This window comes from Prinia subflava, chromosome 9, assembly GCF_021018805.1.
Source record: "Prinia subflava isolate CZ2003 ecotype Zambia chromosome 9, Cam_Psub_1.2, whole genome shotgun sequence".
Classification (NCBI taxonomy): Eukaryota; Metazoa; Chordata; class Aves; order Passeriformes; family Cisticolidae; genus Prinia; species Prinia subflava.
In genome coordinates, this window is record NC_086255.1 from 17,784,384 (window position 1) to 17,807,950 (window position 23,567).

The 23,567-nt window shown below is 40.3% G+C and overlaps 1 protein-coding gene across 2 annotated transcripts in view; it reads right to left on the reverse strand.

Moving 5' to 3' along the window:
- Window positions 1-23,567, reverse strand: part of MAPK8 (mitogen-activated protein kinase 8) — a 43,462-nt gene extending 19,895 nt beyond the window's left edge. For both annotated transcript variants that reach the window (XM_063405705.1, XM_063405706.1), the window contains exons 1-3: window positions 23,450-23,567; window positions 3,660-3,826; window positions 1,015-1,144 (exon numbers count right to left, since the gene is read on the reverse strand). In XM_063405705.1, the coding sequence (XP_063261775.1) occupies window positions 1,015-1,144; window positions 3,660-3,781 (252 nt within the window). In that variant the 5' untranslated portion in view covers window positions 3,782-3,826; window positions 23,450-23,567. The remainder of the gene's footprint in view (window positions 1-1,014; window positions 1,145-3,659; window positions 3,827-23,449) is intronic.

Genomic DNA, 23,567 nt, shown 5'->3' on the forward strand with positions numbered 1-23,567 from the left:
CTCTCTGTGTTAACAAGATGATATTCAAATCTTAAAACCTAAGGAGCTTAGTCACTCTTCCCCTTCCTCCTACTTTCAGTCTGAAGACCTGGTAAGGTTTTTTTTGTACATGAGGAGTAATAAAATCAAAACTTGACAAAGACTCCCTAAAAGATACCACTTTGGAACTGACAGCCGTGAAGAAACAACTTCATCCAAAGAGAAGAACAGGTTCTTACAGATGCTTTAGGACATTCTGCATTAAGAATGGATGGGATGTACAGAAAGAGGCCAATCTACTACTCATCAAGAATCAGGCAGGCTTGTAATAGTTTATCATCATACAAAGTATACTGTTAGGTGGAACATCCTTCAGAGAATCCACATATAAACCATCTCTGTCTGAGAAAAATTACAGAACTTTCCCAAAAATCTAGAAGACAGAGTAAGTTTCCTATGACTTTCTCCCTCCCTAACAGCCAGGAGAAATTTTATCTTCCTGATGGGGGATTAAAAGCAAAGGTCAGATGCACACATCTGACTCTGAAGGAAGAAAATGGCCAACATCAGCCTTCTGCAGTTCAACTCCAATAAATTTATCACCTATTTGCTCCCCATTTCTGTAATCTTGTCTACTGCACAGTTTCATAAACACCGGACAGCCACTACTGTCACCACACAAGATTGTAAACTCATTCATGCACCAGGGGAAAAGATGCTATTACAGCCCATTTCTTCTTTCTCCTCTGTGTCTAGCAGCAGGATGCACTTACCAGCCATGGTACTATTATTTGACAGCTGCTTGTAAATTTTAGCAGTGTAACACTGACTCCCTTGCTGAGTTTGAAGTGGATATTTAAAGACTGGGCAGGCATTGAAACTACTCAATAACAGCTCTTCTGCAAGACCCTTCTGTACTTATCATGGAGATACAAGCATGTAATGGAAATCTCCTCTGAAGTCACTTTCCTGACTTCTACAGAGGATAACCTTCCAGTTAATTCTTCAACATGTGAAGCAGGACAGTGCACTCACATTTTTGTGATTAACACACTTCATAAGAACAAGCTCTCTGTAGGCTCTTTTGGCGTGCGTTTGGTTCTGAAACGGTCGGCTTAACTTCTTGATAGCAACGTTCCGCTCAAGGATGGCATCATAAGCTGCACTGTAATTAAAAATAACATTATTGCATCTCTAGTGTCAAGGTCCTTAAAGCTGTGGTAGTTGCAAACATTTTAAGCTAATTTGTATCGTGTCTGCAGAAACCCTAAATCTCCAGTGTTATCCAGCTTTAGGAATGTGATAGAACAAAGTGCTCTTGAATGATGAGTGATTCAAAATTCAAAAATATTTCCCAGCTTCAGAGCATTAACACATGACAATCTCTACAATAGAATGCAGTGTTTCTGCTTCCAAAGATACTGACTTTCTGCCCCTCACTGGCACTCAAGAACAGACCACCTAAAAAGATCCAAAACACTTCAAACATAAAAAGCACATCAATTTTACATGAAATCTTCACACTAAAAGGGAAAAGGCAGGAAAAGTAGGTTATAAAAAGGCTTTAATTTATGTAGTTGCTAAACCTCCTGATGACAATGACAGCATCAAAGTCAAGACAAAAAAATGTTAAGAAAGCTTTAACCTCTAGATGTCACTGGCTTTAACTTGGTGAAAAAAAAAATACTATTTTGTTTGCAGACTAATGCCAAGATTGTCATACAATTCAGTGACACTGGTTGTTGATGAACTGATGAAGACTGTTCTTGGAGACAACTCCCTCACATATCACATTTCCATGACAGGAAGGCATGGCTTGTTTTTCCTGTAAGAGCTAATACAATAGCTGACTGCCATGCAAACTCAGGAAATATTTATCAGTTACTAAAAAAGTCTCAGCAGGGAAAATATTATTTTCTTGTCTCTTCTCAAGAATACTACTCAAATCTAATGAAGATTATCTGCCAGTAAAGAGTAGCATCTATTAAATCCAACTCACTGCTTAAAGAAATGGATTGTCTATGTAGTATGCAGGCTTGAATGATTTGTAATTTATCATCAAAAAAACCTCTAGACACTACAAAAGAAAATACACAGGAACAACATGTACTGGTAATGTTCTTTGACGTACATCTTCCACTATATCTGGAATCCCCCCACCTGCCCCAAAGATAAGGATTATTTTAGGAAATGCTGCCAACATGGGACTCCTGTTCTAGTATTTAAACTTCTGCATTCCCTGAATATAACAGCAGCCTAGAGCCTGTTTCAGTATCAGGCCATCTACTTAATATTCCTCCAAATCAATATGGAACAGTTACCAAATAAAAAAAAATAAGGAAACAAATACAAACCATCACCACTGACAAGAAAAACTCAAATCCAAAGAATTGCACTGTATGGAGATATGTGGGCAAGATTTAACTCCAGTCCTCATCAGGGTAAGCTGTGATTTAACTAAAAAGGTTTCAATTACCACTAGCAGCAATTACAGAATGGCACTAGAGTAATTACATGGTCAGCTTTGGGTTCTCAGCTCTAGGAAGGGCAATAAATTTGGAAAACAGGCAATAGTAACAGATGACTGGCCATCAGAAGGACAGTAATAATATCTAAAGCTTTTATTAGCATTTCTATAACAACTAAACAAGCTAGCCAAGCAACTGTCTACATCCTCAGTATACTAATACACATGCAAACAAAATTCAGATCAGGTTCTTTTGTTGCTGCTAGTTAATACCAGTAATCTTAATGCCAGAAGTTACCATTTCAAAAACACTTTCTAGAGTTCTTTTTTCAAGTTTCCATTTGCACTTATTACACTGTTTTATTAATCCTGCTAAAACACAAATATTCATTAAAAACTCACCTATACCACATTCTCTTTACACTGATCAAGACAAGAGGTGACAGAATTGAGATTATGTATTCTCCTAACTTTCTCTTACTTGATGTTCTTGTGGTTTTTTATGTACCTGGTTAACATCTTAAGAGTTACAATAAATTGAAAAATCTGCAAAGTCCTGTGATATTTACATCCTTGTCAAACATTCAAAAAAGCTTCCAGGAAAGTCAAACCAACATTTCTCTTTGAGGCAATGCCACTGTACGGGAAACAGTGTCTACAAGCAGATAGTTGTCAGCAACTTAACCTGGACACTTTCCAGTCCACACAGCCAAGCTCTTACTCAAAGAAAGGTTTTGTCAAGCCATACTTTCCCAAACTGCATCAGGCATTGACATATGACAGCCAGCATCCCAAACGCTCACTCACTGCTATCAAGGACTGCTCAGATTATGAAACTAAGTGAAACCGACTCCTAACAAACCATCTCAAGAAGTGCAAACATTTACATGCAGCAAATATTATACAGAGTATTTCTGGCTTTTGTTTCACTGCAAGCAGTGTGGTTTAGGATTAGGATTAGTTTCTTTATACAGTTTATTTTTCCCCCATTAATTTACAGGACTCAGAACAACTGGCTGAACTTGCACAGGAGGGCATCAGTTCTAAAGCTGAGCAGGTCAAAAAGCAATAGCAACAGCCCTTGCTGAGGAAAATGCCCATCAGTCACCACTGCTGTTTTGCCTGTAAAAGGTGATTCTCCACACTCCTGCTCTGTAACGTACAACACCTCGAAAAACCTTTTTTACACATTTAAATTTTCAAGAAACCTTACCATACTATCCCTTGTGCTCCTGATCCTATTGGCTTCAAATTCTGATACCGTTTCAATACGGTGAAAGTTGAGTCTCCAATTTCAACGCTGTAGAAATTGTTGTCACGCTTGCTCCTGCTCATGACGGCGACTTGGTTAGTTCACTTCATCCAAATTTTGCTTCTGGCCTATGAAGAAATAAAATTTGAAAAACTAAGGTTTTACAGCTATGTTACCTGACATAAGGCAAAACTCCTTTTAAGACACACAAGACACTTCCCAAGTAAGTCCCAAGTGCACATATAAGTTATTTTTGATGTCTGCAGCAATAAGATGGCACGTGTTTGAAATGTATTTTTAGGAGTGTTCCTAAGGAAAGATTCTAGAAGGTCAAAAATAATAGAAAACTGTAAGTTAACATATGGTAGCAAAAACCTTAGAGAGAAATGACAGAAGATCAAAAGGCAGGAAGCTCCACATCATCCAGAGAGCTCCAAGAGTCCTATCATCCCTTCATACACACACATGCAGCAAGGGAGCAGGGCTTGGGCCAGACACTCTCCAGAGGTCCCATTCAACCTGAATTGTTGCATAATTCCATAAATAAAAGAGCAACAGAACATGAACAAGTCTTCCAGACACAGAAATCATTAAAATACTCTTGGTCACAACCACCAGGAATACCTGACACTGATATGGAAACACGTACAGGCAATCAAAGCCAGAAAAGGAAAACTGGCCTTGTCAGACATCTTTCATGAGGAAAAGTAATAATCACAGAGAGAACAAATGTAAGAAAAAAGGATGTATATTCCACCAAAGAAAAAAGAAAGGAAATACCTCAATGCAGACGTCCACAGGAGAAAAAAAAAGAACTGCATTGTGGCGTTTAGAGTAATATTTCTCCTTTCTTTGATGCTAACTGTGCACTTTCAGCTTTGTCTTTACACAGGTTTTGAGTGTAGCTATAAGAGATGCCTAGTAGTGCAAGTATTTGACTAGAAGAATTGTCTTTGTTTCTTTAAGAGTGACAGCATGCTGTCTTCCATTGTTATTAACTTAAGGAACATTTTCCCATATTAAACAGTCCCAAAGAGATTCTTGCCTTCCATATGCCACAACACCACACTACTGTTACATTTTAAGCAAGCCTCAAGAACAGACAATGCAAACATTGCCTCCACAAATAATAACAAATACTGCACAAATAGTATTCTTAGGAGAATCTATGTATTCCACCTCTCACTAGCTCACCCACATTCATTTCACAGCAAGAGGTACAATCAAAACATTCTGACGTTCTTTAAAGGAGACATTTTTAACTATTTGATACACTACTAATTAAAAATGTGCTACCTAAATTGGCATTTATCTCAAAAGAAATGTCAATTTAAAGACCCCTTTTCCAAAATGCTGTCAAAAAACCAAACCTCTGTTACAAAGAGTTAACTAAATACCAAAGCAGCTTCTTTCATTATTTTGGCAGTTTTGTTAAAGGTTTCCTTCCCTAGTTGATAACTGGGCAACTGTTCCTTAACACAAGGAAGAATCTGTGTCCAGACTGTACTGGTAGGGTGCAGGTCAGCTCACTGCAGGGAGACCAAAAGCCTCATTTCTTAGCAATACATGACACCAACTCCAGCTCTTTCCTCCCTGCCCATCTCACCACTACATCTTTGGATTCTGCCCCTTTCTCAACACTCTGCTCAAAAATGTCCAACAACATGAAATGTCAAACCCCCCTGTGAATTAGAAAAGAGAAAATTTGTTGTGGACAGTATGGAATCAGCCAAACACATTTTTGAAAATCAGAAAACAAAGAACCAAGACACTAATTCATGTAATCTTACATTTATTCATCGTCAGCTTAGAAAAAAAAACAGTACCTTGAGTTTATCAACTAAAACTGTATTAAGATCTAGTGACATTGAACAATGCAGAGGATCAGCTGGAACAGCTTAGCAGACAGAGCTCAGTTGTTTGGTATCAGCATCAAGATAATGAAAGCTTAATTAACTTCACTTTGGGTAACTCCTCAGAAACAAATGCAGGAAGGATTGCTCTCCTCCTTCCAAGGTTTCCAGGTGAATGTTGACACCTTTCCATTAAAAGACAGTAAGTATTTTGAATAGCCAAAGCCAAGGGTTTAATTGCATTTTCTTTCATTTTGGTAAACTTCATAGAATCAAAGAGTGAAACAAAGAAAGTATAGTTTAAGAAAAGGATCTTGAGAGACAGCGTTCTCTGAGAAAATAACTGATATGTAACACATACACCATACATAGTATTATAACCAAGCAAATTTTACTGCCTTGAAACCTTGTAATTTGCTACACGTTCAACACTGTAAAATATGCTTGCCAATACGCACAAGGAAACTTGTATTTAGTAACCATTTTATAATTCATAATAGTGTTTTAATATATGGCAGCATATAAAAGAACTCATTGTATATTTTTACTAATAATATGAGGAAGAGGGAGAGGTATCCCTAAGTGAGGAAGGAGTGTCTCCACATGCTGTTACATTATCATTCATTTTCTGCAGCCCTACATGGCATTTATCAAAAATTATCAAGTCTGTCCTGTGACAGCAAGAGGTAAAGTCTGTCCCTTCATTTTAAATGCATGCTCTCCTAGCACAACACAGATTTACTCATTGCTTCAGAAGACATGGAGCCAGTACTCAGAAAAGCCATTTCTTCTTGCACACTTTGTGTGGTGAGTGTGGGATGTAACCAAGCCACTTGGATGTAATGCATTCAGATCAGCAAAGAGGTCTGAGAAATTACATATGCATTACCCCTGCCTCCAACCCTCTGGCACTTCATCTGGCCATTAATTACAACTTCCTCAGACTGAACCAGCCCTGACATCCATCTCCTCTCACCCCTTGCCTCAATGTCTGATAACTTCTGCACAGTTTTGTCCATCAACCATGGACAGTGTCAGCTTCTCATTTTATAATCAAGCTCACTTCCACTCAGCTCAGAACCCACTGTAATCTCCCTTTCTTCATCTCAGTGGAAGCCTCCTCAGAAATGGTGAGAATAGAATGGTCCTGCCCAGCTCTGTGAACACAGCTCACAGAAGAAGGCCAAATACTTTTTTTTCCCTATCTGTTAATTTACTAGTGCTAGTCTTATGAAGCTTAGCTTCAAAGATCCACAACACCAAAAATGCTATCTTTAAATATTAAAGCAAGTCTAGATTCAGAAATTGTCAGGCTTTTAAGATTCTTACACAACGTATGCGTGCTGTGTCCTTCATTAAAACACGATTAAACTATATCAGATAAATTCGCCTGAAATTTGACATTTTGTTTCATTTTCTAGCAATTTTGCAGAAGCACATATGGACAGAACAGGAGGACGGAGATTCCAGATTTCTATTATTAATGAAGAAACTAATAATGCATTTGTCCCATTAACTGTCAATTTGCTGGAATGCTGTCAGCTCTCAGCACGGAAAGAATCCCACAGAAAACTTCAATTTCCTCTCACACATCAGCCCCTGTGCCTAAGCAAATTATGGCAATCTTTTACTGGCAGCCTGCAGTCAGTCAAAATAAGGATATTTCAAAACTGAATTCTAAGATATTCCTGTGTGGTTACTACTTCTTCATATTGCATTAAGTACTATTTACCCAAGGAAGCACAACAAAAATGTAGGAATTGAAAGTAACGCTATATTCAGAGCTAAATTCCCTAGGGGACCTGCAAGGCTGGGTGGAAGCTTTATTCTGAATTCACTAATAGCAACTACAGTTCTACAGTTCTTCCGGAGAATTCAGATGGTCAACATCGTCCACTTCTCAGTTCTGTACAGCCTGATACATTGTAAAAACAAACATGGATGCATGAAACATACAGCTCCACGAAAATGCAAGCAGCATTTATCTATGACAGTATCATGGCTAACCTTAAAAAGCATGGAATTTATAAACTGTTTCACTGACACCTCCTCCTCCGCAAGTGAATTATACTAACAATGAAGTTTGACCAAAAGTCTTCATCCAACTTGAAAATACGCATTTTTAAAACAGTAAAGAAATCATGTATAGCATTGTCCATACCCAAATGTGCACACATTTGCCATTTGCTTCTGCTTAAAGAAAGGCATGTACCTTTAGCATGTCTCAACAAGACTGTTCCTCATAAACTTGCTGACTTCAAGATATCTGGAAGACAGCATAATGCTGTATTTCAACACTAAATTTTGTCTCTAATACAGAAAATATTCAATTTATAATCAAAATACAGGACAGTGTATGGACACTAGATGTTAAAATGTTTTTCCAGCATAATATATTGGAGAAACAGATGGGTTTGGGATAGAAAGGTACCATGGGAAAGGGAGAAGCTAATTCTTTGCTCATACATCTTTCAATTTAAAAGCCCTACTGCAGGTGCATTAAAAACCTTAGAAATTGCCAGATTTAAAAAACAAACAAACAAACAACAAATCACAAAAACTTGCAGTGGGAAATTATATAAACAATAGAAATACATTTGGTAAACTTGTCTTTGCAGAATGTGTAAATTGATTTCTTTAGAAGGCAGAGAGAGATGGTTTGATACTCATTCCAGGCCTGTTTCATTTACTGTGTTTTACACATATGACACCCCTGGTCAGTGCTCTGAAGGGGCCTCCAGAGGCAGAGTTTGACTCTGCAGAGTGAACAGAACGTGTCTGGACCAGAGCGGCACCAGCGCGGTCCATCGAGGGTCACGGCTGTGCACAGCTCCTGGGACAGATGGATGGTTACCAGGCCTGTCCTCACCGTGTCATTCTGGCTGCACTTGGGCTACCTCAACTTTTAAAAATCAGTCCAGGCTCATCTGCACTAGGACTCCCAAGAAGTTTAGCTGAAACAGCAGACAATTAAAATTTTTCTCAGTTCATGCCCCTGATTAAGCACAGCAACTTTATGTATCCACAATTAGAAATTAATGGGAAAACCACATGCTTTCCGCAAGACATCTGGATATTTACCTTCTGCACAGAACCACCATGAAACAATATTTTCTTGACTATGACACCTGCCAGCCTTCACATAAAATACAGAGCAAGAGAGTACTTTTGAAATCGGAGATCACTATGAAAACAACACATATTTATGCGCAAGGTTACTTTGCCTAGGCAGTGACCTGAATGCTTGCATTCCAGGCATGCAGAGGAATGGAAATGGAACACATCTTGAGAAAGAAAGCCTCCCTCACTTTAAATAAGAGCATAAAATATTTTACAACCTCTTCTGCACTTTGCCATCACTAGAGATACTGACAACGAACAGGAAAGCTTCAAAGTTTGCATTAAAAACTGACAAAAACCACATTATTTGAGAGGCATCTCTTCGGTTCAGACAAAGAAATGGAACCCCAGTGATAATTTTCCCACTAGGGACACAGAAATAGAATAGGCCAGAATACTGCCAGCTTAAAGGGTGGAGAAACATTTGCTCTGTACAGCTCAGTCTCTAAGACTGCCCTGAAGTGCTGGTTTATATCTTCATTAGACAATACAGCATGAAAATCCAGGACACATCCTATGCTATAATGCAGATTCCCTACTGTATGAGTATCCTTTTATGTAAGAAACTATACACACTCAGCTTATTTCTACTGCAGTGAAGAAGTACAGCTGAGAAGATATTTTCATACTCCAGTACCCAAAAATACAATAAAACATAAGAAATGAGAAAAAACAGAGATAGGAACAACCATCATTAATTACAAGTTTTGCATTAAATCAGACTTGGTTTTCACGTTCAGGATTTCTAAAGCAATCCTCTCCCAAACAAGCAAGCAACAAGTGGGCTAAGTCTTGGAAGAAACTTTGGATGCTAAGGCAGCAAACAGTCTTTGGGGCAAGACACATCTGAGGTACAACACAAAAACCAACTAACAACAACCTGCCTGCATGTGCTGGGAAAACTCTTCTACGTGAAAGATTACTACAGGAGCTGCTCAGAGGTAGGACTGACAGAAAATGAAGACCACGACAGTCAAAGAGGTGCAGAAATGGAAGGCAATTTTAAAATACAACAATTACATATATTAACACTTTAAACAGTAATATAATCAACATAACAACATAAGCTATCTATTGATGATTCAGTAACTCCATTTAGAAGGCATCTAACACTGTGAAAATGAATGTTCTGTAGGAATCTGTGGTTGACCTAGAAAAATCCAACAGTTCTTCAAATACATGCTACTTAGCTACCGAATGCAAAACAAATGGACAGTAAAGTTCTTGCATTAATGAATTTTATTTAATTTCTTTGTGAGAATACAGTTCACACATAGCTGATTTGTATGCATCATGTGTTTTTGAATGCTTGTCTAATTTTCAGCTGTCATGTTTAAAGGTTTCTGGACAGCTGCTAAATGGATAGTGCAAACACAGCCTAGTTTTCAGATATGCTTCAAAGGCTCAAATTTAGGAAACAAAAGAATTGTTTCTAAAGGTAACTTCATAGCTCATTCAGTTAGTCTCAGAAGTAATTATGGCTTTAATGTTTTGTTTGTCCATGCTGCCCTCAAAACTGAATGTTGTATTTTGCAATACTTCCAGCTGTTAAATGTTAATGCAGATAGAGCATTTGGAAAAAGGAGTTAACATTAGCTGGGTGAAAACTGCAGCAAGACACTTCTAAACCATTACAAATGCCAAAGATGTCTAAAAACCTGAAGTTTATTCTAAAATGGAATATTCTCACTGATGACTCTAGGATTTGCATGGCTTTCAAATTATGCTTTCACAGAAGACTGAATTACTCCCAACGCTGCCGTGTGTTTAATGAGGCCTCCAGCGATGCGCACTGGCCGTGGCAGCGCCCCTGCCCTCAGCCACTGCACACCTGCACCTCACAGAACTCTGCTCACAGCACCCACAGGACAGGCACAGCACAGACTGAGCGTCCACAGCTCTGATCCCAGCAGCTTTCTTCTGCTTTCAGCTGTTAAACAAAACCACACGTGGAGTGATTCTTGAACAGCTCAGATCTGAAGCACAGCACAGACACATTTCTTAACACAACTACATTTTAATGTATCTTTTTGTCCTCCAAGAAGTTAAGCTTCACTAGTTAGAGATTCACTAAAGCTAAGGTGAACACTAGATCTCAGTGTTCACCATGAAAAGTACTGAAGCTGGGGAAACTCGTATAAACACAAGGCCACGTTTACATTTCTATGTTATTTCTTGCCTACTGCTTCCAAGTTCAAATAGAAAAGGGTAATATCACTCCAGTTTGCTCAATGACAAGAAATTTAAGGCTCATTTATTTTTTTTTTTTTTAACTTTAGGACCATTACATTTTTTAATAGCCATTTTTATATGTAAAATTCAAAGCCAATTACTCGATTTTTCAGAACCTGTTGAGTACTTAACAATACACAGATGGCTTTCTCCACTAAAGATGGCAATTTCAGAAAAGATGACAGGTTTGGTATAGAAAAATCTATTTGGCTATAAAGCAAAATATTCCTGAGTACACAACAGCAAATGAAACTTAAAATGTAATACGGGCTGTTTAAATCAATGAATTACTTTACTGGTTTGGCAAACATTCTTGCCAGATTGATAAATCTCTTGCACAGACTTAGAGCCCTCCGTGTTAATCTACCTCTGTGCTCGGTAAAATTTAACAGGAACAACTATGTAGAGTCCTAAATTAATTAACAATGAACAAAATCCATTAATATGAACGCCACCTTTGCCATAATTTAACCTTGCAGTTTACAGGTTCATTAGTGACTAACAGCATGCTCCAGCTGGATCACATGATGACTTTTTCTAGTCATCTAGGAGAGTAGATACAGTTTTCTTCATATGTATCTGCCATCTCACTTTATTAAGACAGCTACAGTAATTTGAGGAGTCTCCTAGAAGGTGAGGACATGCAGGGAAATAAACCACCCCCTTCTCCACTCCAGCAGTCTTCTCTTGGCCAGTAGTCACCATAGCACAGTCACCATAAAAGTTCATCTATTTGATGGACTGAACTTAATTATGCATTCCAAAAGTCATCTGGAGGCCTTTTAACAACAAGGAGGTGCCTACCATTTAAACAGCACAGGTTCACAGTGTCCGGCAATCTGATTTTAATCTTCACAACTGATGTCTTTCCCCAAATATCAGCTCTGTTTGGAACAGATAAGTAATCCTATTACCTTACACAGAGGGAGCTTTCTTGCAGTGCTCAGCTCCAGGTATAAGTATATAAAAAGCATAAAGGGCCTCAAGAGCCACAAGGTGCTAAGAATTTTCACCCTGATTAGTAGTGATTGAAGAGTTCTTCCAGATCATGAATCAAAACAGAAATAAGTATTTAAAATTTACCAAGGAGAACACGAAGACAAAAATAACAAAGCAGAGCCTGAATTAGGAGAGAACATTTGGGTGGTTTTTAACCCCATCTGTAAAAACACACAATGAGGACAATGCAGGAGATCAAAATCCAGGTGCCCTGGGATGAACTGAGGATGTTCTAGGGTAACACCAGAGCTACTGATAAATGCTACTCAATTTATCAAAAATTCTTCAATAGACTCCATGCTCAGCCCTCTAGTTTTCCCTCTTATAAAAAAAAGGTGAATTTTTAAGAATTTGAGGGGCAGGAAAGGAGAAAACTTCTTCATAGAAAAAACAACCAGCAACTTTTTCTTTTTTTATTTAAATTACACTTAGCAAGCTTCCTGCATTTTAAATCCTCCCCACCCTAATATTTATGTACTTTATAAACTACAATAAAAGGGGGCAAAATGAGTCCATAAAATTCCATATCTACTGAAAACCAGCTTCCAGCTTAGAAACAGACTAGGAGTCATTAAAATATACATACATGCAAAAAAGGAGCTATCCCTTCTTATCCATGCAAAAAATGCATGTTTTGTTTTTCATCTTCATTAAACTGACCTGCTGCTTCTTTCAGTCACTTCAGTCAGCCCAGGAAGGGGCTGGGCCAGCAGCTCCAGCACCTGGGTAGAGCACAGGTAAACAACCTGATCTCCAACCACCACCAACACTGGGAGCTTCCTTGTTTGCTTTGAAGGGAGGGACAGGAGTGGGGAATTATTACTGGCATCCAGGCAAGAATCTCTCCAGGAAAGAGGAACATCCTTATTTCCCAAGCAGAGCTTCCAGGAGCAGCTGCTGGCAAATGCAGTCCCTTCAGTTTTCCCTGTTCATGCTGTTACTCATCCTCTCTTGAAAAAGCCAATTTCACTGACACTGAGGACAGACATGTTCTGTGGTGTCACTGAAGCAGGGGCGCCCCAGGGATTATATTTGCAGAGTTAGTCATACAGATAGGAACTTGAAGCTGGCATGTTCTCCAGCACTTCCCGTGTCAGACTTCTCTAATCAATACTATAGCAGCTAATCAAAAGTAAATGTTTCCACCAAAGATTGTGCTGTTTTGGGAACCTCACCCCAAACGGTTTCAAAACTCACAATAAAAGGTTAACAAAATCAGGAATGAGCTCAAACAGCTCACTTTCAACATTATGTTTTTTACACCAGTGCTGAAACTCTCTGCATCAAATTACATTCCAATACTAGTCAGCCTGAAATAGCAATCACTCACAGGTGCAGGCACCAGTGCCAAAATACCAACAGCTGAACCTGAAATTAGGGAAACCTGGAGTTGGAGACAGGATTTCTGTATTAGGCAACTGGAACTTGAGCTTTTCTGCTTCTATGTCCCAAGTACATTCAAGCAGTCTGATACACTGTCACAAGTAACAAATGATCCAGAGGCTGCTTAGCTGTAAGGAAAGACCTCTGACTGGCAGCAATAAAATTGAGACTATAACTAGCAGAATACTGATACTGTCTATATACAGGTAGTATAAGAGCACATGCCAACATGCAGAAAACCACAAGACACAACTCCTGTTGTTAACCACTGCTCCAGGTGAGCCATTTCCTAGCACTGCTGGGGCAGCTAGAACAGCCAGAACCACCAAAGCACCACCAGCGATTTCACACACTCCTCGAGGGGCACAGGCAACGTCAGCACCTCCACATCACACCTCCCTCAGAAGCTCAAAGCAAGCATTTTTGCAAACCAAGTACAACATACCACTATTTTCTCATCCTGCCTGATGAACAAGGGTCAGCAGCATCAACTCCAACCACAGAACCTGCATTCACAGCTTCTGAGTACCCTCTATATAAAAATCAGTATTGCCGTGCATTTCTAAAGCAAATTCTCATATTGTGAAAATTCTCATCTCTTGCAAAACATCCAAAATAAGACAATCATTTCTGGTACCACTAAAACATTAGCTTTGTTTAATATCAAATTCAATTTGTGTGAGAACTGAATTCTTTAGTCAGATAAAACTCACCACACACCTTGCACATGCAGGATAATAAAGAACCAAGTAACAAAGGCACTCACAGTAAATCACTTGCAATCTAAGTTTTGCAGTGATTCTCCTTACAAAATAGACGTGTTTTTTGCTTTTTATGAGTAAACCTATTGAGAGGATTTCACTTAATCAACTGTCTTCCTATTGCACCTACATTTCTCTGCATATAAGACATTGTCCCATAATTCCATTAGTCTATAAATTACATCCCTTCTACTACAAAAAATACTAAAAAAAAAAAGCATATAATAGTCCTTTGTGAAGAGTTAAGGCATTGTTTGTTAATGGCACAGGACAATTAAAGAGACTGCCATAAAGCATAGGAAAAAAGCCACATGGGCTGTGTTTCTGTTTATCTTACACACACACATATTACCTAAACCAGTCAGGTAACTGATTCAGTTCTGGCACTTCGAGCTACTCAGTTTTATCTCTCATTTACAACTGTGACTAAAGCAGTTGGTCACAGAAGAACTTATCCAGACTTTTGATTCAGGCCTGCCTGCCAATTAGGTAAAACACACATTACAGCCACCAGCAGCTCTAACTTCACCACATGGGAAGTTAAACAAAATTAAGATTCAGAAAACAGAAAAATGAGAAGACAAGTCAAAATACAGGGACATCCAGCAGCCCGAAGGCAAGGAAAGGAGGATGCATAAGTGAATGCATGCTATCAGCTCCATGAAAAGGTGGCAATTTGTGCTTGCTTATCTACCATTCCTTCAGCCATGTCCCTCTCCTCTAAGCAAGCAGGAGAGTCTGCCAGTTTGTGACAGGGAAATGAAACCTCACACTTCCTCATCATCTGTGATTATTACACACCAGGTGCTATCCAGATTTCCAGGTTTCTGAAATACAGTATCTTTAAAGGTACATAATCTAAACATGAAGCTATCTCTAGAGAAAGACACCAACATAAAACACTTAAAATCCTGAAAGCTGCACTAAGAGTTACAAAGCTTAAGATTACCCCAACCTTTATCTGAGGCTTTCAAGTTGATTTTGGTGATGGACACAGTCCTGGTAATCCAAATCAGCAGCAAGTAAGACAGCAACACATACAAGTTCCCAGCATTTCTCACAGCCAACTCCTACAACACAGCTGCTCTGGAATACCAGGGCACCCTCTCTGGAAAACCCTCACCTGTGGCCAACAGCACTTAACTATTCTTACGAAGTTACAGATCACTGCTAATCTAGTTTTCTACAGTGTCACTCTGCTGCAATATGGTATTCTGAATTACATGTTTTCCAGGGAGCTGTATTTTGTGATAAGGCTACATGTGACACAAAGCTTAACACAGGAAGTTGTACAGTAAAATGTTGTATTTGCAATGGAGTACACAGCAAAGTTCCTCTATTCTTAAATATTCTTGTTTTATTAAGTCACTAGACATCAGCAGAGTTTCTTTCAGAAAAGTATCTTCCATTCCCTTTAAAATAGGGTTAGATTCGAATGCCAGGAGGCTGTAAATGAGACTGCAGTATGCAGTATTAAGCCCTCTGTAAACTGTCTTTTTTAATGATGAAGATTCTAATCCTACCTTTCCTCTCGATGTTTTTATGTACTCCTGAACTGTGACTTTAATTAACCATGAAAAAAATTACTAGGTAGCATTCTTCTACAACAAGAATTATCAGAATGAGTAATGCTACATCTACAGAAAAAATATGACTGCAAATTCTGCTGTGTTGCATTTGATAAGAGAACATCTCTACAGCTCCTTCTGTGTAATGTCCTATGAAGCTCCACTATAGATTGGTTCCATGATGAATCCTATTATCACAATATATGAAGTAACCCCTTGTGTCTTCCAGGTCAGTTTTGTCACTGAAATCATAAACCACAATAGCTTCAACAAAAGAAAACTTGTGTAACTCTACATTTTGGCAAAGAAGCTGTTATGACAACAGATTAAAGACTATTCTTAGCAAAACTCTCCTTTTCAGAAATAATAGGATAAAACAAGGATCTTCCAATTCCTTAATCCTTTTTCAAATAAAAGATTATAGAAAAGAATGGCGAACAGGGAAAAAACCAAGGTATGAATTTTTTAAAAAGCTTAAAAAATTCAGGTTTATTGCAGGACACTATTTGTTAATTTCTTTTGTTTTTTTCTTAAATAATGCTCTTAAAATCTGGTATCAGTAAAAATTCAGTAAAGCAACAGTTCAACAAGCTGTTCTATTTTAAGCATCCAATTTAACTGTCAGAAATGCAATCTGAGTGCCTGCTGCTGGACCCAGAAAACACATTTAATCATAATCATACCTAAACCATGACTGAAACTACTGCATTCTAGGGAATGCCATTCCATATTGCTTTATGTAGCTCCCTTTTGGCAGAATCATGTCATGGCCCATTCAAGTTACTCAGGTACTTGACACAAAGCTTAACCATATCTAACTTGACATTGACAAGAAAAGAGTAAATTACTAATCTGGGCACAACACTGTTTCAGCTGACCACCTAAGGGACCACTAAATCCCACCACTCCACAAAGGCCTGCCTGCATATGGTAGCTCTCTGCCCATCCACTGACCACTGGCAAAGCAACAGAGGCAAAGCATCAGCAAAATAAAGCAGTGACTATAACTCAGAGTGCTTCAATGAGATCTGCACACAATCTTAGATGCAAAATCACTCCATGATTACTCTCAGTGTAGAGGAAATGCTTGTTCTTTAACCTCTTCTTAGGGGGAAAAAAAAAGCATATAAAAGCTAAATGTTTCAGCCAAAAAAACAAATTAAATAGTCCTTTAATTGTTTCAAAGGACAACAGCAAACAAAGATACCAAGTGACCTAAAATAGTAATTAAATATCAGTGATCAAGAGGACAATAGCTGTAGAACATTAGAGGAAGGAAGGATTTGGATAACAGCTGGGAAAAAAGTTTTCAGAATGCTTTAAAACTACATTAATTTTAACTTTTAATCCCAGCTACCAAAACTTAGAATCCAATTATGAATGTGCTACTTCTGTTAATTCATGCATTTATCTGTGAAATACAAGCAGATTAATGTGCTATGAAATCCTGTCTAAAGTATTTGGCATAAAATACCTCTGTAATAAGAGCTTTAGAATGGAACAAAAAACTCCAACACATGACAATTTCAGCACTAAGAATTCCTTCAGATACCTCTTGTAACATAATACAATATTTTGCACAAAAATTTCTTGGGGGTGGGGTGGGAAGGAAGGCAGCACATTTCAAAAGAAAGCAACTACTTTCTGGGTAATTTGTAGGAAACTATACTAATAATTATTAGCAATAGTCTGTTCTGTTGTCCCATTTCTCTTAAGACTTCAGTAATGCCTGATGCTCTGACCCACTGTAAGGGGTTTGCACAGCCAGGTCTTGGTCACCAGGGGTGGCTTCTGTGAGAAGCTGCCAGAAGCTTCCTCCATGTCCAGCAGAGCCCAGGTCAGCCGTGCCCAGACAGACACACCGCTGGCCACGGCTGTCCCGGTCAGGAACGATGGGAACACCCCTGTGCTAACAGCCTGTCCTGCCTCTGGCTGGGCTGGAGCTCATTTTCCCACAGCAGCCCCCACAGTGCTGGGCTTTGCACTGGGAGCTGCACAGGAGCTGGTAGCACACCAGAGCTGTGGCATTACTGAGCAGAGCCAACATCAGTGCTAGCTCTCCAACATTCACCATCAACGAGCTCCCATCTTGGGAGGGCACACAGCCAGGCCAGCCGACCCACATTAAAAAGAAATATTCCTTACCACATGAAAAAAAGTTTACAAAAATAGGAAGAGTTTGAGAATTCCTATTCTTTAAATAAGAATATTAGCTTCAGAAGCACTGCTGTGCACTGTACACTAGCACTGGTGGATATGCCTACAAAGAGCTGCAATGAGAAATCTTCTAAAGAAAACTAAGAATTCAAATAAAATAAACATGGGGAGAATAAATATAATAGCCCTCATCACATCAAGGTTTTCTGATTTTTAATCAGAATGCTAGTATTAATGTCATGCTAGTATTAACAAAACCTGTTTATGTCCAATATAACCTTATTATAAATTGAACTGTTTTTTTTCTTCCACCATCTTGACACTAAAGTGGCACAAGAACCTTGTAATGCTTTTTAAAAAAACAGCAAAAGAAAGTCTATTGTTCAACAAGGATGAGTTTTGCACTGCTGCAACTGTGCAAATGAAAATCACCCACTGCTGGAAGACTCTGCTGGTCATTAAATGAGCCACTGCCACGCACAAGGACCTTCCTGTTACTGTCTGTCCTGAGTATTCACTGCTTTGTGAAGTGCATCATGTTCATGTTACTACTCTTCTTTCTGTGAAAGTGGCCAGGATGTTTGTCACCATCCAAAACACAACGAACAACCCAGAATTTATCAAGATTTATGCTGGTTGGCATGTCAACCATGGCATTCACTTTTACTGTTTCCACAGTAAAACTTAGCATTAGGATTACATCTTCAAAACTACGTATTTTTACACAGTACTGCAAGTAAGCATTGTGACTCGTACTTACTCCAACATCATCTTAGGTGTTAAAGCTACTGAAGAATACATCTAGAATTCTCAGTGATGTGCCATCCCTAACACCAGATTTCCTACACAATTCTCTGAAGCGTCGCACATGAGTAGCTGTATTCACACATTAAAATACTACAGGTTCGTACCAGGACAGCTGCTTTGTTAAGATACAAAACACTTACTCTGGGTTGTAACTGTCTGCACTGCTCACCTCACTTTCACTAAGACCTTTGGTCAGTTTTGCTAAATAGACAAGGTGTAAGAACTTGCAGAAACAAATCCAACGCAGGCCATCTTCTCAAGGCAGTACAAGCATTAAAAAGAGATTCATGGATCTACCATGGCCCTTTCCTTCTTCCAGCTGCCACTAGTCCTGCCACCCCTCTGCAGAAATGGACTGCTGTTGTGAGCAGCTGGAACTCAGCTGGTTTGCTCCATGAAGCTGCTTGCTGGGATAACCACACTCCAGCTAAGCATAAGGAACCATCGCCCACCCAGCAGATCAAAGCCCTGCAGCAGCAGCTGCCAATTTATTCCTCCAATAAGGAAAGCAAGACCTGGACTAACTTCAGCTGGCTACCAGGCTGTTGACTGCCAGCTGTTTCTTTAGAGATGGGTTTCTAAGTTCATCAGAGTGATCACAGGCATGACAGGTACCATAACCCTTTTTTTTGGCCTTTATGCTAGCCTGGAAGCACTTCTGGCAAAGTCAGCTCTAAAGTTCAATGCAGGGCAGAAAAATCTGTATTGCCACCAGCAGACAAGTCTGCTTAACTAAGATGCTTATCACATCTCATTACCTTTCCCTTCACAACTTTTAACACAGTTCCAAGCAGCTTGGTTTACCTAAATCCCTGTGTCTTTGTTTTGCCAACTTCCTCAAGCTACTTGGAAAACAGAAGTTTTAAAATCTATAAACAGTAGATTTATAATATTGTGTGGAAGCAACCTTGCCAGATCATCCACAAAACAAGTAGAACTTCAAATGTGTATTCCCCTCAGGCTGCTCTGGACCTTGTCAAGTCTGAAGTCTCTATTGATGAAGACTCCATGGCCCTTCTGAGCTCTTGATCCGTAAGAGGGGGTGACTGCTACACCAAGACATTCATTCCCTCGTGACCTACTGAAATTTCCATTTCTTGTCTTGCAGCCATTGACTCATTCAGAGGGACAAGTGGCTCCATCACCTCTACAACCCCTTGCTTAAAGCTGATTAAATGCAGCAATTATGCTCTCCCTCGGGTTGCAAACCCAGTCCTTTGTGCACCCTCAGGTACTGGAGCCCACACACACCTGCAGTGCTGCATTCCCGGTCAGTCCCCCACAGTGGAGCTGTGTGTGACCCCAGCAGCTCTGCAGGGCAGCTCTGCAGGGCAGCTCCAGCTGGGAACAGCTCCCTCCCAGTACCTGCAGTGCTGCATTCCCGGTCAGTCCCCCACAGTGCCGCTGTGTGTGACCCCAGCAGCTCTGCAGGGCAGCTCCAGCTGGGAACAGCTCCCTCCCAGTCCCCGCGGGTCAGGCCCTGCCCGATGCAGCCTAGTCTGCAATGACCCCTCAGGGCCACAGCGCTGACCCCTGCTCGGCAGGAGCCCCGGCTCCTCTTCTGCCAGCAACCAACAGCTGAACAAATCAGTTTCATCCTATAAACCGGGGCATTTCCATGGCCTTAGAGATTCCAGTGAGAAACAGGATACCCACTGTTCATCATTCTTATTTCACAAAAATCAAAACACCAGACTTGAGACATTTCAGCTTTTGTTCAGCAGATAAGGGGAAAGGTAAATGTTTGAATGGATACAGACTACAATGATGGGACACTTTAGCCACAGAGTTAGAAGAATAAATACTGGGTTAAGACGTTGTCCTGCACACTTTTATACACATTTTATATATATATAATCAAAAAATGCTTGGTATAGCATCAATAAAGTAATAGAAGGTTGTCAGAGTTGTGTGTTTGTCTTTTTTTTTTTTCTTTAATATTCAAAAATCAATAATTACAGCAAACGGCTGTCCAGTAGCACAACAGAATCAAAGTTCACCCTTTCGGTTTATTTTAAGTGTACACACAAATGAGCTTGTATACAGTATTTGCTTTGTTTGCAACACAACTGACCACTGAGCTGAAGTATATTTTTCTGTCAGTCCTCATTTTACCATTAGTCTGCAATATTCAGCTAAGAATGATTAATAAGCATCCCATCTGTTCACATATCAAGCAGCATTTATCCAACAATAAAAATGACAGCATGGGCAGTAACAATTTTAGTATCAAGCTTACAGGCAATCAATTTGAACAGAAAAAGAATCAAGAATTAGTCTTTAATAACTTAAAAGAAAAACTCATTTAAAGTTAAGGAGGAATGTGCAGCTGTTAATTATAAGCTTGGAACACCAAGATTGTTATCTCTTCACACAAAAGAATACCTTAAAATATTTCAGAATCCATGGCAAAACTGTGGTGAATTTCACAGCAGACTAGCATCCTAAGTAGCCTCAACTGGATTTTAAAGAGCTTCCAAATGCCAAGAGATCCTTCCATAACATAAATGGAAGCCTGTTTCTGCAGGTTTTGAATGAAAGACTAAGGAGTTTTTTAAAGGAAGTATTTACAGCAATAAACATTTAGCCTTTATTAAAAATAACAGACTCAATAGAGGATTGGTATAATTTCCAAAATGAAACACTCTATATATTGAAAATAACAGATACAGTAAAACTCTACACATACAGAGCATTTTTTTTGCCAAGGGGAGAGATTGGGAGGGTGGGAAATAAAGGTTAAGAAACAGTATACCATGCTTTTCAGGAAACTATTAAGAAGGGCATTTGTATTTGTCCAGAATGCTGGATCAATCTCCAGAAATGAGGAGCTACATGTGTACCTTCCATGCATCTTTTAAACAATAAGCATCCAAGTAATTTAGGCAGTTGAGCAAGGATGAAAAAGAAACCAAAACACGTATAAAGTAAACAGCCAATTCAGGTAAATAACAGGCAGAAAATAAATTCAGTTGTTACCATCTTGAAACATTTATTCCTTAATATTTGCATAACAATTCTACCTAAAGCATTTGCAAGGAAGGTTACATCTGCACATCTAATAAGCCATCAAAATCCTTGGTCCTTAAAGAACAGGGTTAAAAGTTAAAATACAAAAACCACACACAAAAGACAACCCTATTTCTACCCAGAACACACAGTCCAAAAACTATAGGACCTGGAACCCTCTTAGAGCACCTTACTAATATTTCTGATTTAGAAGTCTCCATGAAGTATATGATAGCCCGCAAGATTACTCTGAATGCTTACACAGGCCAGCGGTCTAAAAACCTTGGGAACTTTTGAAATTGAAGACATTAAAATTCCTTATTTCAGAGTACAACTTTGTACATCCTCTGCAACTCCAAATCAGTTTTGGTTCAGCAGATACTTCTCTCTCTATTCTCCTATGACACTTTTGCCTGGCTGGTCTTGAAAACCACCAACATCTGCCGGCCTGCAATGTGTCTGGTCCCTGCCTTGGCATCCCATGTTATGCATCCTACTGTCGCTGTGTTACATATCTTTGAATTAAGTGGCGAAAAAGAGACCAAGATCAAAGCAGGGGACTATTTGAAATTCAACATTTTTATTAGCTATTATTAGAAGAATCAAGAGCTTCCCTTCATTATATACAAGGAACACTCAAGTAAGTCAGTGAAATCACTCTGACAGCACCCTTAAGTAAGTTTGGCCCAGATTCATTTCATGTTATAGTTTAAACCATACACGGATATACTCGCAGACACGTACTGAAGCACGTCTGTTACTGTTCTGCCCTGGAAGTGCATTTGTTGGCACCTCTAGAACTGAGACCAGGTCTCACGGGACCTGCAACGCCATCACTGCTTCAGTCTCCACACCTGTAAGCAGAACCCAGCTGCAAGGAGTAAACTTGCTCAATTCCACATGCACATGCCCTAGGGCAGGTAATACTTTCCATCCCCGAATAGGCACAACACCCTTTGTGTTTGTATTATCAGATAGGCCAAAGCGTGTAGGATCTGTACGTTGCCTGAAAGCCTTCAGCGAGCCCCGTCTGTGTAACAGTGAGATTCAAAACCACACCGTACGTGCAAAAACATTATTGTAGCTAGGGAGTGGAATAAATAATCAAGTGGAATTTGTTTATGTAGGTTATTAAAGGAGCTCAGGTCAAACTTCATTGATGGTACTGCTCCAGGGAGAAAGGCATAAAAAAACCCAGACTTTGGAAGGAAAGCTGGATGTAACGACACAGAAATCAAAAGCAAAAGCAATTCTGCAAAGAGACAGCTCACTCCGTTTGAAAGACATTTAAGAATTAAAAGGCAAAAGAATCAAAGCCACCGCCGGTCACCCGCAGCCCGTGTATCTAGAGCAGTTACATTATCCCAGAGAAGTATTTTTGTTTTGTTTTGTTTTAAGAGGCATTTTTAAAAGCAAGGTCATGGTAGCTGGCCAGGGAGGGCTGCTTTCACACCACCCCGCCCTGTAGCCCTCGTTCCCCGAGGACAGGGCGGCCGGCCCGGCCTGCCCGGTGCCCCCGCTCCCGGAGGAGGAGGAGGAGCCCCGCGCCGAGCCTCCTGCCCCTCCTGCCACACCAACAAAGAGGTCCCCGCCATTATCCGCCCGCACCTCCCCCGAGCCCCCGCGCCAGCAGCACGGAAGGTCACCGTGCCGGCGTGCCCCGCACCGCCGCCCGCCCCCGGGCAAGGGCACAGCCGGCCCCGGCCCCCTTCCCGCCCGCCGAACGTAAACAAAACCGGCCTGCCCTGCCCGGCCCGGGCCCCGCGGCGCGGCCGCTCCCCGCCCGCCCCGGGACCGCGCCGCAGCCCCGCTCCCCCCCGCCCACCGCCGCTCCCGGGGGCCGCGGCCCCGGCTCCGCTCACCGACCACCGCCTCCGGCCTCGGCCGCTGAGTAATGAGCGGGCCCGGGCCGCGCACTCGCACCGCGCTCCGCCCGCCGCGGCTGCGGCTGCGGCTGCACCGCCCCCTGCGCTCGCCCCG